The sequence below is a fragment of the Mastigoproctus giganteus genome, chromosome 2 (genome assembly GCF_048544385.1).
Source record: "Mastigoproctus giganteus isolate SK-2022 chromosome 2, ASM4854438v1, whole genome shotgun sequence".
NCBI lineage: Eukaryota > Metazoa > Arthropoda > Arachnida > Uropygi > Thelyphonidae > Mastigoproctus > Mastigoproctus giganteus.
The window spans coordinates 41,965,355-41,984,750 of record NC_143576.1 but is presented as its reverse complement, the minus strand read 5'-3'; the positions used below and the strand labels follow the sequence as shown (position 1 = coordinate 41,984,750).

At 37.3% G+C, this 19,396-nt stretch overlaps 1 protein-coding gene across 8 annotated transcripts in view; it reads right to left on the bottom strand.

Moving 5' to 3' along the window:
• Window positions 1–19,396, bottom strand: part of CdGAPr (GTPase-activating protein CdGAPr) — a 514,430-nt gene that overhangs the window by 200,283 nt on the left and 294,751 nt on the right. For all 8 annotated transcript variants that reach the window (XM_090388748.1, XM_090388756.1, XM_090388774.1 and 5 more), the window contains one exon: window positions 6,828–7,091. In XM_090388748.1, coding sequence (XP_090244874.1) covers window positions 6,828–7,091 — 264 coding nt within the window. The remainder of the gene's footprint in view (window positions 1–6,827; window positions 7,092–19,396) is intronic.

Here is a 19,396-nt window from a genome sequence, read left to right as displayed (position 1 = left end):
GTTACAGTTTGGACAAATTGCAGATCGAGATGATCATTTACTTTGTTTTTGAGCTTTGTATTCATAGTTGTGACAAATGGAGCATTCCTCGACATGCTGTTTGAGAGTGCCCATATTTCTGACATTTACAAGTATATCATCTGAAAAGATTACGAATATGTGGGGAATCGACAGTTAAAACAGCCTGTTTTTACAGTTGTTAATAAGATCAATGTGCTGAAGATAATTGAGTTGCGGGTAGGAATCAGTATGCCATCATTCTTTAACCAGTATTCTTTTTGTTCGCGCGACCTTTAGTAGTCGTAGTTCTTGAACAATTTCTTCCTCATTTAGGTTCACTAGGTTCCATTCTGAGATGACACCTTTACATGAATTCAGAGTTGCATAGGATGTTACCTTGACACGCACTCCAAAAGGAAAGTTTTCAGGAAGTTTCTGGGTGTTTGCAGTTTTAATCAATAGGCAAGTCGACCACACACACAGTTTACAGACATAATACAAACGGCCAGTGGCGCATTATACCTTCATGGGGCCCAAGGCAAAATGGAATTTGGGGCCCATCTTTGAAAAAGCCTAATAAAGAACATTTTCAATTTCATTTTATTGTGGCAACAAAAAAAAGGTTATATGACAAGAAATAAATATAAAATTTCATCAAAATCGGTAAACCCACTTTTGAAAAAACGTAATTTTCAAATTAATCTTCAAGTAAAGTTCATTGACCTTGTGAGGTAGAAAGTTCAGTTTTTGATAAAAAAAAATCACTTTAAAATATGGCGCCTCCGTAGCCAGGTGGGCAGAAGCAGCAGTGCGTAGCACACGCTTCTTGATTAGACCAGGGTTCGAGCCCATGACCATCAAATACGGAGGATGCGGAAAGGTCAGGGAATGACCACCGCATATCCCCGGAGAAATATGGCTTTAGTTGCTAATGCTCCTAAAAACCAAATAACAAACAAACTTTAAAATATTAGTAAAAAACAAACTCAAACTATTATATTAGTGCCACCCATATATTTCTTATATACTGTATATGTATTATGTCTGTAAATTGCGTGTGTTGTCTGGTCGATTTGCATGTTTTGCTGGAAGGAAAAACTTCAGTTTCTGTGGGAAAAACCTTGCTATCTACGCCTGACACCGACTAACTCAGCCACGGAGTGAAAAAATCCCATTAAAGTTCCTTGCATCATGGACGGATTCGTACTCGGGCCATTTCGAACCGGTGTGGGAGGACGGTGACGGTACCACTCTGCTACACGCGCAGACGTTGGTAAAAAAACAAATGAGTTTTGAAACAGTGATTTTGGGGGGGGGGGCTCTAATCGGGGCACTAGGCAGATGTCTTTTTTGCCTATAGGATAACACGCTACTTCAAACGGCGCAATACGGTCTAAGTCGCTGATGCGCCTAAAACCCTACCACTACAGAAGAGCAGGGAATTAATGTGAAATCGACTTTGATAAAACAAAAGACTAAGATTAATTACAATATCAAAGTGGATGAAAAAAATATTAATTTAAATCTATGGCACTTACTTGCTGATAAAATATTCCACAAGTAAATTCCATTGATTTAAATTAAGAACTGGTGAGACCCCATTTGGAATATTACGAAATATCTTATTTTTAATAATCAAGTACATACGTGACAGGGGCCTAAATAGTCGAATGGTCAAGCGTGAGAATGCAGTAATACACATGCGTTTGATTGGACCGTGGTTCAAGTTCATGTGACTGCTAAACGCGGTTAACGATTGTATTCATTGTCAATTAGTTATGAACTCCTCTGACCTGGTGATCGAGCCGGAGTATAAACAAGGACATCACCAATGCGTATGATTGATGAATCAAAACAGCGTTCAGTGCGATGCGGTCCATTCCGATCCTGCAATACTCGTATATATAAAATAAAAAATAAATTTTCGTTTATTCTCGGTACGACCAAAGCCAGAGAGGTTTACATATTCATTGTTGATTGTAAGCACACTGAATTAACCCCTGGTCGTGAAGGACTTGTACAAAAGTAGTGTTATTTTTTTTTTTTATTATTATTATTATTATTTTTTTTTTTTTTTTCATTGTACAATAGAGAAGTAATTATTAGTAGCAACCAGGTTACCGGCCCCGCAGATCACAATGGTCCGTGCATTTTTCGTGGCAGTGTACTGGCTCGAACACGCAACATTCTTATTTGTGGTCGTGCTCGCGTACCCATGGACAGCGCCGGCCCTATTCACGAATTAGACAACGCGAGTCTTTAACCTTTTGTATCGTCTCCTCTTTTAAGCAGCAACTGTGAACTCGCATCATTAATAAGTAATGAAAGGTAAAGGTACTCTAATAAAAAAATAAATAAATAATGAGCACCCAGGATGTAATCAAAGAAAAGTACGTAATGAAAATTATATAGTGTAGTAATTATAGTGTAACGCCCAGGATTACACACTTCAAAAAATAAGAATATAAAAATGAATTTTTATAAACTTCATGTGGAACAGAAATAATGATATTCGCCTCTGTGTTCATACAATAGTTTATTACCCCAGCAGCAATCCCGTTTTAAGTGAGGTGGAAGAAGTAACAATGACACTGAATTTTTTTTATAAGCATTCTCATTACAACATTAAAGGAAGGCATAAAGAACTTTTAACTTAAGCGAGATCGTAAAATCTGATTGCTATCTGTATATAATTTTCAAATGGAATTAAACAGATATTTAGATTGCGCAGGTTTAGAGGGCTTCTTTTGTAATATATTTACATTATCAACATTTAAATTCCCATTACTTTTGGTACTAGTACTCGTGCTAATAAGGCAGTACGAAGGCACAAAAATGTGTAAGGCTCTTTGGCATTTACCACCTAATAAATTTAGAGAATGAAAGTTGTGGATGGCCGAAGGTAAATTTAATTATCTCTCTGAGGCCAATCTCGATTATAAATGCAATATGTGGTGACTTGCGGGAATTAATACAACCAATGTGGTAGATGGGCGAATAGTCGATTGAACCGTATAGCGGTTAAATGTAAGCCGAACATGGTGGAATTAAATTGCATCAAAGAACGATACTGTTATTCATTCAATGGAAATTTTATGGGCTGAAGTACAAACAAAAAAGGAAGGAAATGTGTAGTACGTAAAACACTGGTAAATGAACCGGTGAAATGAAAAAAATTTATACTGTATGAAAAAAATTAATACTGTATTAATTATGAAAAAAAGTAATACTGTATTTTAAAATGCCTAAAAGTTACAATTAGTGTAAAGTTATATTATTTTTTTTTTCCTGGAAAACATTGCCTAAAACTATACCAAATATATGCACCGAGTGATCACTGAATTAGGGCGAGAGTTCGCATGTAACAGCCTAGGCATTGACTCCACTGACACCTGAAAAAGTCCGTAAGGATCTGCAGCCTTGCAGGCTGCATGGCTGCAGTATCGGAACAGATGACGGCTGCACGTCCAAAACATTCCACAGATATTCAATTGGACTAGGGTTTGTGAATTTGGAAGCCAATCAAGATCGGTGATATCTTCACTGTTTCTCGAATCAATCGAGCACTGTGCGGGCACAACAACAAGGCGCATTATCTTGGAAGATCCCATTTCTGTCAGGGTAAAAAAAATGAAACATGGCAGGGTGCACATGGTCTCCTAATAGCAGCCGTAGACCTCACCAGTGAAACGTTGGTTCATACACACCAGAGATCCTAATTCTTGCCAGCAAAACATGCCCCATATTAAGCAACTACTGCCACCTACCTGGATAGTGGGCACCATGCACGACGGTGCCCACTCATCCGAGAATATGCGGTGGTCATTCCCTGACCTTTCCGCATCCTCCGTATTTGGTGGTGACTGGCTCGAACCCCTGTCTAATCAAGAGGCGTGTGCTACGCACTGCTGCTCCTTACCAACAAACGAAGGCGTCCGTCAGCATGTTGCACCAGGTAATTGGACTCATCCGACCAGCACACTCGTTTCCACTCCTCGAATGTACAACCAGCGTGTTGTTGACACCACAACATTCGTTGACGGCGAATGTTGTGGTGTCAATGTTCGCCGCCGACGATGATCAGCGGTGAGGAGAGAGTCTTTTTGGGTCGTATACAGCGGAAACTTCAATTGAGATATTGTTCTTGCATTCTCTGTAACTGTGGCAGCCCAGAAGACTGGCAGCATTTTCTTTTCACTTGTCCACATTACTTGGATCTTTGTCAGCCTCTGTCTGCTGTGTAAACCATTTTTTCTATAGGACACCAACGAAAAATTTCATCTTCTGCAAGATTTTGCACATAAAGCCTTTGCCAGACATGGACAACTCATCAATAGTGCCCCAATTTCAGGAACTACTCCTATTCCTGCTCTACCTCCAGTCCAGACCAGCATCTCGTGATACCACGACCATCTTTTAGCTCGAGTACCATCTTCACCACCACCTACGACCTGGTCAGTTGGTAATCAAACTTGTACTATGACGAATGATATCACTGTGTCTTCTTGACTTCTATCTCCTGCTGGCCTCAGGCAGGATCATCTGCTGGCACCTCCTTGCACTGGTGCGGGATTTTTATTCATTTTATTAACTTATTTTTTCTGAATTTTATTTTATCTTTAATTTTTCTGATTTTTTTTTTCAATTTTTTTTTACTTTAATTTTTTTTATTTCTTTAACTTTTAATTCCTTTTATTGTTATAATTTTTATTAATTTACTGTTTTAATTTATTTGCTCAAATTTTGAATGGTTTGGACATTCGGTACGTGACACTCGAGGTTTGGTGCGGTTCGCGCTTAGTTGCGGCCCGCCTCCTCGCGGCGTAAACGGGTATCAGGACGCACTTCCCTGGTGCTTTGTTGCTTCTTCCTGATAGCAAAGTGGCCAGAAATAACTAAACAACATAACAAACACATACACGGCACAAACATTGCATTACACACATTTATGGCCTTTCTGCAAAGTTTTTGTAATATCACAGTGTACCACAGCGAAGTTGAACTAGCGTTTGGGAGCCGCCTTACATAAGATCCTATACATCATGTCTTGCATTTTCCATATTGTATTGCGATGTCAACTGTCGCGCAGTGACCTGCCGTTGAGCGAGTACAAAGCGCTGAACCCCCTCGCCCACCTTGTGTAATTCTTTACAGTTTTGTTGGCAGGATGTGATTTGACCCGTTCGCCACCATTCTTTGTACACCTTGACCACAGTGGGATGAGCAACCGACAAGCCGTGCCGTTTCCGACATTAAAGCACCCGACGCACGAGCTCCCACAATTATGCCCTTTTGAAACTCCGTGATGTCTTTACTATGTACCATAACTGCTACTTTATCACTTTGATTTATACGACCAGATGCAAATTACCTCTAGCGTACGAAGCTTTTGGCTTTTTATACTACGAGCTATGCGGAGGCACAGTCCATTAGGGGTCACAATTCAGTGATCACCGAGTTTATACGAGTTAGCATACATTCCATTATGGTTGCAGTGTTCGTATTGCTACTACAATGGCACTAGCCCATTGTAGTAGCAATACATTTTTTTTTTTTTTCCCCCTCAACATACTGTTGCACAGCGGTTCCCAAATTGTGCGCTGCAGAGAACTCACAGGGGAGCCCCGGGATATTTTAAATTTTAGAAGGAAACCCTGCGAACTACTAGCTCGAGGTAGCTCACACTTTCCACATTACTTATTAAGTTGTTTGGACCTAACTATTTAATAAACTGAACTGTTAGGTATTTCTTTTGGCCTAGGGGCGCCGTGAAAAAATTACTGGGCCACTAAGGGTGCCGTGAACCGAGAAAGTTTGGGAACCTCTGACCTAGCAAATCCAGGTGAGTGCTTACGCATATCTTGCTAGAATTGTTCCAAGAAAAAAAAGATCTCCGGAACCTCCGTTCCGTCTAGAAACTTCAAGACTCTGAACAAGGTGAAGTTTACATAACATCGATAACGATGAGTACAAGTTGTTGGGATTCTACTACAAGTGAATTCGTTCTACATTGACATTTTATCTAGTAAGCACTGAATTTGCACATTAAGATATTTTTTTCCCAAAATGCAACTTCTAAAACGTGAATGCGTCTTCTGATCCGGAAAATACGGTAATTAAAAGCATTTTCCTTCTTCTAACATTGGAGAATACAATTCACTTTCTAAGCGTTAGGTTAGACTCCTACATAAATGTATGTTTAAGAAATAAAATATTTTCATTGAAACAATAATTATTTCAGCCTTCGGCACATTCAATTCAAAACTTTTTTTTTTCTTAAAAAAATCAATTTTTCTTAAAACATTTCTAGATTAGGAAATGAAACCATTTCCTAATCAGCAGTGGGCAAGTACGGAAATAAGCTGGCGCGGAGATGAAGGTTCAGTCAGCGTTTTGCAAAGCTAAACTGTCTACGCCACTGCCTTTAAGAAAATTGTTGAGTCCAGATGTTACTCTGTAACCAATTCTCAATAAGAGAATTGGCAAGTCAGACTACAGAAATGTATTCAGATGTGGATATAACAAATCAATGAAATCTGCGTGCACATATTGTAAGATAACTTACAGATAATTATTATTAAAATGAGTAATTATAATACACACTAGCGTAGCTACCCTTTTTCGGTCCCCGGAAGCAAAGAACATGTTCGGGCCCCTACTTAATTAATGAAAATTGCAAAAACAAGATACAGCCAAAGACGCCGGCCCCCTAAAGGACACGGACCTGGAGGCAATTACCTTGCCTGCCTACATGGTAGCTACGCCACTGATAATACACATTCACTACTCTTGTCCTGGAAATTTTTAACATCAAAAGCAATACTCACCTCCCTGCATTTTCCTTCTTCTAACTGTAATTCGCCAGATGGATATTCTCTTAAGAGGCTGAACTTTCTGTCATAAACACAACGATGTAATTGACGATCCAGCATGCGAAAGTTTTCATAACTTCGTCGTACTACCCATGATCGCCCATTACTAGTCACTTGTACACAAAACCACCACGGCGTAATTTCGTTTTCTTTATCTGCTCCATTAATAGCAGACAGGCTTCCTTTAGTAGTAACAGGCTTCTCGTCGCAAAGACTAACCTGCAATGAAAAGAAATGTTTACCAATCAGAAGAAATCATTAAAAAGAAGTAATAAAATCATTATGCATACTGCAGTATCACGTGCCTCTTACCGATCAAGCAAGTTTTATATTCTAATTTAGAACAATAAATAAATTATTACAATCAACGAATTATAAGCCAAACAAGAAACACGTGACCGTAAATTTTCAGAGGTTTACTCAACATATCAATGCACGCTTCTTGTTCTGGACCCAGTTTTAAAGAATACACTAAGCGGACAGTCCAGAAAATATTTATGGCGTTTGGGAAGCAATTGTCCGTAACGTAGAATAATGGGTCGGCTTATATTACTGAAAAGTCAAAAACGATAGACTAATAGAAAATTACAATTATTTTGTTAAAAGTGGCAGAAAAATCCAACAGAAATAACAGCTCTCTGGAATGTATGTGGGCGGACCTGTAATGTGAAGCTTCAGTCTGGTTCGCAAAAAAGCAGTACAGTTCGATAAGACAGAGTATTACTTACTATTACTTAGGAATGCTCAATTTCTTAGTAAATTAGTTATTGTCTGCACCTATAGATCCGCACGCAAGTATTATATTTTGGCATTTTAGAAAGATTTATGGAGCCATCCCAAATCACATTCGAATCGGACCAAAAGAAATGCGACTCCCCCCCGTCATAAAATCAAGTTATCTATATAGAGGGTCATTATAAAGTTCCCAACAATTTGTAATGGACATGACTGGACCACAAGTAGATCTTTGTGCCCAGCAGGATTTAAGCTTTTGATACTGTTGCACATGGAAGAGTACAGTGCAAATTGCAGCACACGGAAGACTGCTGTGCAAATTGGAGCACTATGGCATTAAGGACAAGTTACTACAGTGGATAAAAGAATGGTTGAGTGGGAGAAGACAGAGTGGTAATCCATGGACACTGCTTTTCGTGGACTAACGTAGTACCACCCAGTTGGTAGCGGAGAATGAAAAGGACCTGGGGTTAATTGTGCAGTCAGATAGGAAGTTTTCTGAGCAGTGCAGACAGGATGCAAGAGTAGCTCATTGTGTCTTGTCAATGATATACAGGAATTTTGCTAGCAGGGATAAGAAGGTGATTGTCCCCTTGTATAAGACAATGGTCAGGCCACACCATGAGCACTGCATACAGGTCTGGAGGCCTCATTTTAGGAAGGATGTAGAGCTGCTGAACGAGTACAGAGAAGGGGGGCAACACGATTGGTGAATGGAACAAAGGGTTGCTGTTACCAAGAAAGGCTTGTTCAAGAAAGTTCTGAAAACTGCAGCGGCTGGAGACTAGGCACCTGCGAGGTGATCTAATTGAGGTGTATAAATCCTTGAACGATTTGAGCAAGCTCAGTGCTGATTGGATTCTTGCTCTTGCTCAACTGAGGGGCCATAAATTCAAACTGAGGAAACACAATTGTACAATAGATGTGCAGAAATTTGCCTTTAGCCAGCGGGTGGTTGATAGTTGGAACAATCTTCCATCTGTTGTATTGGAGGTCAACAACTTAACTAAGTTCAAGGCAGAACTAGACAAACATTTGGAGAGAATGGATGGATGAAATAGGATCATTGTTTTTTTTTTTTTTTTTTTTTGCTGATGCTTGATTTCTTGCATCACATGCCCCTAGTAAAAGCTTCTTATTAAATGCAATGGTCTTAATGCTTACAAGAATGAACTTCGCCTTCACCTATCACGAGTTCCTTTTGTGCTGCACTACTTTTAAAGATATTATTTATAAATTTACACAAACTGTTGTCTAAATTATGAATAAATATATAATAGTTATTACCATTTTTTTTTGTTTTTAATTATCACTTTAGGACTTATAGTAGCACAAATTATTGTCTGTTTTTAAAGTGTTCAAAGGCATTGTGTAAATTGAATAATAACAATGGGTGCCAGCTGTCCCCCACATGCCTAAAAGTGTGGCAAAATACATGTATCTACTGAAGGGTAAAAAAAAAAAAAAAAAAAAGCTGTCTCTTGATAATGAGCGAGATTTTTTAATGCAAAGCGGATTCGCCTTCTCTAGTAAAGTTCTGCAATCAAAAAAAAAAAAAAAACCCAACAGCATATTTTATATATTTTTTCATATTTTATATTTGGTATATTTTCAGTAACAGTATATTTGATATATTTTATATTACGACAACGTTGTAATATAAAATATACTAAATTGGCTATTAATATTAATATATTAATTATTAGATTAACACATGCAGGAGCACAAAATGGCTACTAATGTGCCTAGCAGTCGTGACAATCTAATAGTGAAACTATGAATTCTGGCTCAACACTCCCCCAACGCTAGGTTGCTGAACGATCCCACGTACTTTAGCAACCATACCAAAAGAAGCGTAAAAGGCCCAGACTCCTCGGGAGCCCAGCGTTGGCGAACCGATATGGCAGTTTCGCCACTGTTACAATCAATAGTTAAAATCAATAGTTTGTGACAGTAACTGTCACAAACTAGCAAAAATCTAACTGAAATACAGCTACAGAATCCTTTTAATCTCATGTTTATTCACGTAAATCAGATCTCTAAAACAGTGTATTTCATACGCGTATAATAGCTAACTGGTTAACAGTAATATTAATGAAATTTAATTCCAACAAATTAAATTTCATACATACAGTTAATTTTTATAAATCCTTGGTATGGTTACCACAGTAACATTTATTAGAGTCATATACACATCACCTTCAGTTGTTGCTTAACTCCTTTCTCGTATCCAAAGGGAGGAACATAAAACTAATGAAATATCACGTATCACCATCCATTGCTCCTTATCGATACTAGGGGCAATCAACCATTAGAGCAAAATAGACTTAACATCAAGACTACTCTGATAATACCCAAAATAGTTATCAAGAAGACCTTTAAAACATCGCATTCTGCGTACTCGATGACAGCGTTGGGCGATGAGCAGTTGTCAAGCGTATATACAGTACGAAAACATCACGCAAACAAACCTTGGCCCATAAGTCTAGTTTATAATTCCAACCCACTAAACAGTGCTTTATTATTCGTCATCATTTTATGTGCAGCTGTCTTTTCCTGTCTATCCTGGAATTAACTAGAGAAATTTAAGAACAAACTATGCATACCTCATTGGCTTACCAGAACTTTAAATTTAAAAAAAAAAAAAAAAAAACCGCATACATGCAAAAGTAGAGTAAGCGTTTTCGCCACGAAAACCCAGCTCCTTCTTCCTTTTTAAAACTACTTTTCTTGCAACACTGATTTACATAATTATTATTTTAAAATCATCACAGAATACAATTTTACAAGAGATAACTACATTCAGTGACTATTATGAGAATGATTCAGAGGAAAATCGCACGAGATTCCTTCAAAAATCTGTAGTAAGAAACCTCGTTATTTTTTTTGAATAATCTCACAGTTGAACGACCATTAAAACCACGGAGTGGTTCTAACGGTCACTCAAGTAACAAGGAGTCAGATTGCTGCAAAATAAATGATACAGTGATGCCGGAGAAGTCTATCAGAAAAATTGTTGAGACTGATGAAGGATAAGGTTTCACGATGAATGGTATGCATCTTGTTATAGTAAATAAGGTTGCATGTGAGCGCATCGACAAGTTGGGTATGTTAATGAGATCATTATATACTCCGGGGGTGATCTTCCTGGATTGAAGAAGAGCCAGTGTCTCCCAGTTCAGAAAGGATGTGCGAAAAGCGTGATCGTCAAATCGGCCAGTTTGATTTCTGTGGTAAGATAATGGAGTGTGTAGTTAAGGATAACCCCACTCTGCTTGGTTTTCGATGTTTGTAAACTAATGGCTGTTTTTAACTCAGTTTTTTTACACTGATTTCAGAAATGTTATCCGGTTTTTTTTCCTATGACGTACCTTTTTTTTCCCAAATCACTTAAGTTGATGTCGTGAGTTGTATTATGGAATATATTAGGTTAGGAGTAAATGCTGGGAATTTATAAACTAAATCTTCACATTTTGGCAACGCTGCCTTCAGTCATATGTTTCTTTAGGTTGAGAGCTCCATGCAAGAGTGTTTATCAGCGTGAGCTCAGTTTATTTTTAAAGTTATCTTGTTAAACTTGTGCTGAAAAGTAAGCAAAATGTCTTCACGCAAGTGTTTGAATAAGCCTAACGTATTCTGTTATATTTGTCGAAGTTATGTAGTCGTCAAGCAAAGACAACCTATTACAGAATTCGTAAAAAATCTGTACTGTGCTTATTTTGGAGTTAAACTCGATGACCAAGATAATAATGGGCTCCACATAAAGTTTGCCGATCCTGTGTTGAAGCACTGAGATTGTGAAAAAAATGGTAAAAAGAAGGCTATGCCATTTGCAATTCCCATGATTTGGCGGGAGCCTACAAACCACTGTGATGACTGTTACGTTTGTTTAATTAATGTAGAGGGATACAATGCAAAGAGTAAGAAGGGCATTGTGTATCTTAATATTTAATCTGCCATTAGACCAGTCCCACATGGAGAAAACCTGCCAATTCCATGTCCTCCACTATATTAGAGAATATAGCAGCGGAGAGTTCAAAAATTGAAGCGTCTAAAGATGATTGTTTGTTTGTTATTTGGTTTTTAGTAGCATTAGCAACTAAGGCCATGTTGCTCCGGGGATACGCCGTGGTCATTCCCTGACCTTTCCGAATCCTCCGTATTTGGTGGTCACGGGCTCGAACCTCGGTCTAATCAAGAAGCGTGTGCTACGCACTGCTGCTCCTCGTCTGAAGATGAAACTGAAATCTACAGCTTGGAGACATTTAGGCCAGCCCTCAACTGTTTTCACAACATGAACTCAATGATCTAGTAAGAGATTTAAATTTATCAAAGGAATCTGCAGAACTCCTTAGTTCTATACTTAAGTCAAAAAATCTTCTAAAACATGGGACGTTTTTCTCATGATATGAAAACAGAATGAGAACTAGTCCCTTCTTTTTTGAGGACGGTTCTATGGTTTTTTGCAGTAATATAAATGCCTTAATGAACTATTTAAGAATTATTTACAATTCTCCACAGGAGACTTTTTATTGACTCATCAAATCAAAGAGTGGTTTCAAAGGTGTGTTGCTCCACAATGTAAATAAATATGGATCAATTCCAGTAGCTCACTCTAGGCATTTGAAAGAAACGTTGTTGACAAATATTGAGGAAACATGGTTGTTGCTGACTTTAAAGTGATAAGCACGTTACTTGGACAGCAACCTGGCTACACTAAAATGTCTTGCTTTTTGTGTGAGTGAGAAAATCGGGCAAAGTTGTTGTTGTTGTTATTTGGTTTTTAGGAGCATTAGCAACTAAAGCCATATTGCTATACGGTGGTCATTCCCTGACCTTTCCGCATCCTCCGTATTTGGTGGTCACGGGCTCGAACCCCGGTCTAATCAAGAAGCGTGTGCTACGCACTGCCGCTCCTGCCCACGAAGGCGCCAATCGGGCAAAGAGTAAGCACTGGAATGTCAAGATCTGGCCAAAGGGGGGGGGGAGATTGTTGAATAACATAGTTCATAAGCCACTGGTAGACCACAAAACTGTCCTCCTTCCACCTTTTTGCACATTAAACTCGATTTGATGAAGCAATCTGAGAAAGCTTTAACCCAGGAAGGTCTCTGCTTCAACAACTTTTGTACTAAATTTCTCGATCATCCAAGAGAAGCTAAAACAAGGTATTTCTGTTGGATCTCAAATTCGCAAACTGATGAGGAACCGAGATTTTGAAGGAACTATGAATAAAAAAGAAAAACAGGCATGGATTAGCTTCAGGTTTGTTGTTGAGAACTTCTTAGGGAAGAATAACAAGGATCCAGACTACAAGAATATAGTTGAAAATATGTAACTGAAATTACATTCAATGTTTCTGAATTACATGCTAGGATAGACTTTTCTAACCAGTGTGCCAGAAAAATGTACGCCCAGTCATTCAATTTTGCTGATCTATATCTGTCGCTCTCACGGGCCACGATCAGTATGACTGAACGTAGCGCACTGCTCAATATAATTTAAAGTACTGCAGTTAATCCTGTAGATAACAGGTGGCTCTTGTTATATTTGCTAGAGCTAGTAGTGGTCTGTGTTTATTCCTAGAATTTTCTCTTTATAATACGAATTGCAAAAAGTATATTTAGGATCATCAGTGAGTCCTCCACAGTTGCAACAGAACATTTGTAAGACTGAACTAACAGTAGACTAGAAAAGTTATTGCTCTTGATTTTTTATTTTACCTGTATTTTCAATGGACGTAGTAGAATTTTGTAGTAGACAAAATTACGTTACAAAAATAGTATTCAGAGGATTCCAGCGTGCGAAAGAATTTGTTATTTTACACTTGTCTGCTTTAATCTCCGTCTATTTCTACGAGTGGGTGGGTACTCAACAGCTCTTCCACAAATCTCTTCAAATCTTAGTCCTGTGGAAAAGGAAGAGCATAGTGAGTTATCTTGAGAAACAATTTTAAATGATTTCATTATCTTTCTCTATCTGCATCCTGGATGATAAAATATCCAAAGCTCTTCAGAACATCCGCAGGCTAGGATATTCTGAAGAACTTTGGCTATTTTGCTATCCATCTCAACTTCCTACCAATGTGATCGAGCCCCCATTGTGCTTTCAGTCATGAAAACACTCGAGCAAAAAAAACGCAAAATTGCAAGACAAATGAAATCTTCGTGTGTCTTCATTCAGAGCTGATCTTTCTTCTATTAATGGACTGTGGAACTCTGCTGTTACTTCTAGATATTTCTTGGTATTCGGTGCTGAAGACATGAAGTTTCTACTGTCGGGCCTAGGATTCAACAGTTGCTCCAAGGACACTTCGTACTGCTAAATCCGGCCTTACCAGGATTAACCGATTGTATCATACTATTTAGCTTGCATTGAAAAATATGAATATTATAATCTGCATTGAACACATGTGTGCGGTATGAAAGCTAGAACTTAAAGCAATTTAAGACGAAAAGTAATTAGAGGTTACGATTCAGTGGATATCTGATTGAGCCAATCTACCTGCATAATCCTTCGCCGCGCTGAGCTACCGTTAATCCTCCAGTCAAACTGGGTCAAAATTCTATTTCCCAACTTTTGATATACCAATTGTAAAACAGCAGAAAAACCAGGTAACTATTATTTTTAAAAAATTTATACATAATGAATGTGCTTCAAATCTAACAAAGTACAGTATGTCTTCAACGTGCCAGGAAAAAAAAAAAAAAAGGTATAATGCTCACAGTTCTATTTCTTCATTCCTTCCTAATTTCTTATGGCTTTTGTATGGATGGTACTTTTCAATTTGGTACCAAATTCTATTATTATTGTTTATTTATTTTTATTTTTTTTTTTTTTCACAATCCACTCTTTAAAAGTGCATTAAAAGTATATAGCTTAGGATATAAATAATGGGTATAATTACTTTATGTCCTAACAAAAAGGCGGAAAAACTGATGTCATTTCAAAAATTGTTATTGTCATTAATATATATATATATATATATATATATATTAAGAAAATAAGTAGGGGTTGGAGCGTAATTGTAGCAAAAAGAAAGATAACGTTGGTTGTGGATCAGGGACACTGCATAGGTACCCTACAGCCATAATGTATACAGTGAAACTTCCCTTTAACGGACAGCCATGAGGAACGAAAATGTGTCCGTTAGAGAGAAGTGTCCGCTAACAAGAAGTCTGAGGGAGAAAAAAAAAAAAGAAAGAAAGAAAAATCGTTAAACGTTTAATGTAAAATTAAATTAAAATATATACAGATTTTGAACAATATTTTTGTAAATAATATACATACAATTGTGCTATGCATATTATGACTTTATCTTAAGAAAAATACATACAGTAATTACTATGTATATAAAGTGCTTAGCATCATAATACACAGCCATTTCTGAATAAACAGAAAATTTTTAAGGTGGCATCGTTTTAGGTTATATCTCATATTGTGAATGCCTTCACAACGAGTTGCCATGATATTGCACTACTTCGAATAAGTAACGCTTCACCTAAGGAGAAGACTAGTGTTACTTATTCTCAGATAGGTACCACCACCCAGACAGCACTGTTTCAGGGCTATTTGGCCCTTCGTCAGTGAGTGGGTAGGTACCCAAGTGATACAATGATGGCAAAAACAGTTATGAAGTATAACTCCACAATATGAGAGATGCCTGATGGTGTATGATGTATTTAGACTAAGGCGCATTTAGGGCTAGAGCCTCAAGCTGCGAACAAATTTATTTATATTTATTATTTATATTGTTTATTATTTATTTATATATTATTTATATTTATTTATAAACAAATATGTTTTTGCCATCATTGTATCACTTGGGTACCTACCCACTCACTGACGAAGGGCCAAATAGCCCTGAAACAGTGCTGTCTGGGTGGTGGTACCTATCTGAGAATAAGTAACACTAGTCTTCTCCTTAGGTGAAGCGTTACTTATTCGAAGTAGTGCAATATCATGGCAACTCGTTGTGAAGGCATTCACAATATGAGATATAACCTAAAACGATGCCACCTTAAAAATTTTCTGTTTATTCAGAAATGGCTGTGTATTATGATGCTAAGCACTTTATATACATAGTCTAAATTTGTTCGCAGCTTGAGGCTCTAGCCCTAAATGCGCCTTAGTCTAAATACAGTAATTACTTATTTTCTTCTGCACCTTCTTCCGGCTGATAATTTTGTTTTCAACATTTGTTTGGAGTGAAGAAACCATCAGTATCTGTATTTGTATGAGCGCTTCTTCTATTTTCATCGGTGGTTCGTCGTTAATATGTTCTTCGACAGAATGACCTTCCATTTCTTCATCCTCATGAGGAACTTCTTGAAAAATATCGATGATAATGTCGTTGATATCTAGAGCACCATCTTTTGTAGTGAGGTTTGAGTCTATATCTTTGTAGCCAGGGTCACTTGTAGCGGAAGTATCGTACATTATCAATAGATGTTGAAGTTCTTGTTCTTCTTGGTGCTCCACATTGCTGTTCACAACTTCAATTTTTGCGTTTGAGAAGCCAGACTTTACAAAACAGTTCACGACAGTTTGTTTTCTAATTGCGTTTACTGAAGAGGAAATCCATTGAATCGCATCTAGGATGCTGATTTTCTTTGAAGGTCACTCGCACATGTTACATCGTTCATGTTTGCAATGAGATGTCTTAAAACACGTTTTCTGTAGTGAAGTTTAAAATTTTTTATTATCCCTTGATCCAAGGGCTGACACTCTGCAGATGTGTTTGGTGGCAGAAAAATGATTTGAATGTTGGACAATTCAATGTGCGGGTGAGATGCAGCATTATCCATGAAAAGAATAATTTTTCTGTTTTGACGAATCATGTTTTGGTTAAAGTGAATTATCCATTCGCTCATGATATCTCGTGTCATCCACGCTTTTTTATTAGACTTCCAGTAAACATCCAAAAGATTCAACTTTATGCCCTTGAAACAACGAGGATTTTGTGGGTTTCCTATAACAAGAGGTTGTTCAAAGTCTCCCAGCATATTTGTACACAATAGTACAGTCAAGCGTTCCTTAGAAATTTTTCCGCCCTGGCACTTTTCGTTTTATAGACTCATTGTGTTTTCAGGAAGAGCTTTAAAAAAACAACCTTGTTTCGTCACAGTTGTAAATATCCTTAGCTTCAAAATCACGACATAAATCTTCCAATTTGACGGTCCACTCTGTCGGTCACCACTTACGGTTTTCCAAGAAATTTTATGCCGAGTTTTGAACTTGTCTAGCCATCCCACAGAAGCTTTGAACTCATTTACTCCCATAGATTTCGCAACCTCCAAAGCCTTTTCCCTAATAATAGGCCCATTAATGGGAATTTTTTTAGCACGTGCGCGACAAATTTGAAGTCCAACAGTTTTCGGGAATGATTTTTGAACCTGATCATTTACGTGTTGCCAAAATTGTTTGAGCAGTTCGTTTTTTTTCTTTAGGATGTCGCTTACCTGCGTCTTCCCGATTTTGAATTTTACAGCGAGATTGCGAACACTATTTTTTTGCCGATCATACGCATTAATGAGTTCGACTATCTTTTAAAGTTAAATGTTTACGAGAAGACATTGTGCACTTCACACGACACTGAACAAAACTGAAAACTGAAACTGAAAAGACGAAAGGCCGACCATATCCCCCCCCCCCTCCCTGCACACACCGAATTCATCAGAAGTTTTACATGTGCCTTAAAATTCTTGAAAAAGGGTTTAGAACTGCGACATAAACCTTGATAAAATTCAGAGAACCGGAAATAGAAAATAAACACACGATTGAGGCAATACGTGGAAGAAACGTTCCTAGAAAAAGGGCCGTGAGCTCGCCAGCTGTCCGTTATGGGGAGATCAAATTATGTGCTAATCCAGTGTTTCCCAACCTTTTTTTTACCATGCCCCACCTAAGTCTTTCTAAAATTCTGATGCCCCCTATGTGTTGGGAAACACCGATATACATATTTTTTATATTCAAAAATTGAATTATTCCCTAAATGAAGCCTAATTACAACTTGTTCAGGACACAAAACTTAGGTTTTAGGAAGAAATCATTAGGAAATTATTAAGAAAAAAACAGTAAGTAAATTTTCAAAACATATAATGGACAACTAAAATTCAAGTACAAAATAATTTATATGAAAGATTTTTTTATAATATTTTAATTTTTAGTAATTATTATTTAATTGTTTAATAATTTCAACATTCCATGTGAAGTCACTTCTAGATGAGTGCACTAAATTTAGTGAGACCCTTGTGCTTGATGCTTGCCGCAGAGAGATTTTATATTGGGCTCCAATTTAGTCAGCTTCAGTCTCAAGTCTCCCCGTTTTGTGATATCCAGTCGATTTCTTTTCTTTAGGAACAAATCATTTATGGCACTAAATCCACATTCAGCTAAATATGAAGATGGAAACGGTAACAATAGCTCTCTTGCAAAGTTGGTTGAATTTGGGTATTTAATTTCTGTTTCATCACAAAGCCATGCCATCGCTCCTTTTATATTGAATAAAGTTTTAACTGACTCATCATTTTGCATTTCTGAGAGTTCTTCTTGGTACTGCATTGATACATCAGACAAATCCACTAACATTGGTTGCATCATCCAGGTTGGAAAATCAATTTGTTTTAAATCAGAAAACCTTTCTTTTAAATCAGCGGACAGAATTTTCAGATGATCGACAATAACAAGTACAGCGGTATCAGTCACTTCACATTTTTGCAGCCAACGAAACTGTTCAAAATTTTTGTTACAAATATATTTTTGACATAATTCAATAAATGTAATGAAACCAAATATCTTCGCTTTTGCATCGACGAGAGTTTTATTTGTTCCTTGAAGTTGTTTATTTAATATATTTAGTTTTTCAAAGATATCGGCTAAATAACTCACAAATGCTTTACCATCGACCGTTAACAGATGCTTCATTTCAGGTTTGTCACTTAAAAAGTCACTAATAGTATCAAATAGTTCCATGAATCTTTTCAAGCAGTTCCCTTTCGAGAGCCACCTTACTTCAGTGTGAAGTAAAAGTCTCACATGGTCTCCATTTTGTTCTTCACAAAAAAGCTTGAAGAGACGCTCACATTTGGCATTAGCTTTAATAGCATTGACACATTTTATAACTGATTTTAGTACTTCATGAAGAACAGGCGAAATATTTTTAGCTACCAAGTTTTCCCTATGAATAACACAATGCACAAGAAGCATTTCTGGATTCTCATCTTTCATCAATTTTAAGCAGCCATTTTTCTTGCCCATCATATTAGGAGCACCATCTGAAGCGCAAGATGTTATATTTTTCATTGGTATATTATTGTCATCTAAGTAATTTTTTAGCTTATTATATATATCTTTGGAGGTAGTGGTGCTCTCTAATGATTTACAGAATAACATTTCTTCAGCAAAATTACCTTTATCAATATATCTCACATAAGTTATCAGTACGGCTTCACTGTCTCTCAAAGTTGATTCATCCATTTGCACTGAGAATTTTCTTGTTTTCAGCTTTCCAACAAGTTGTATTTCAATATCTTCACTCATTTCATCTATTCTTCTGCTAACAGTATTGTTATTGAGTGGCATAGCTTTCACGTCTTTGTCATCTTTTTCCAGAACTGTTTTAAGAAATGCTGATATTGATGGTTTGATTAAATTCTCTCCTATAGTATGATTTTTCCCAGATTTAGCAATGAGTAAAGAAATTTCATAACTAGCCTCAAGAGTACGATTGACAGTTGCAGTATGAGCAATAAACAGAGACTTTAATGTTGCTCTTTTTTCAAAATTCT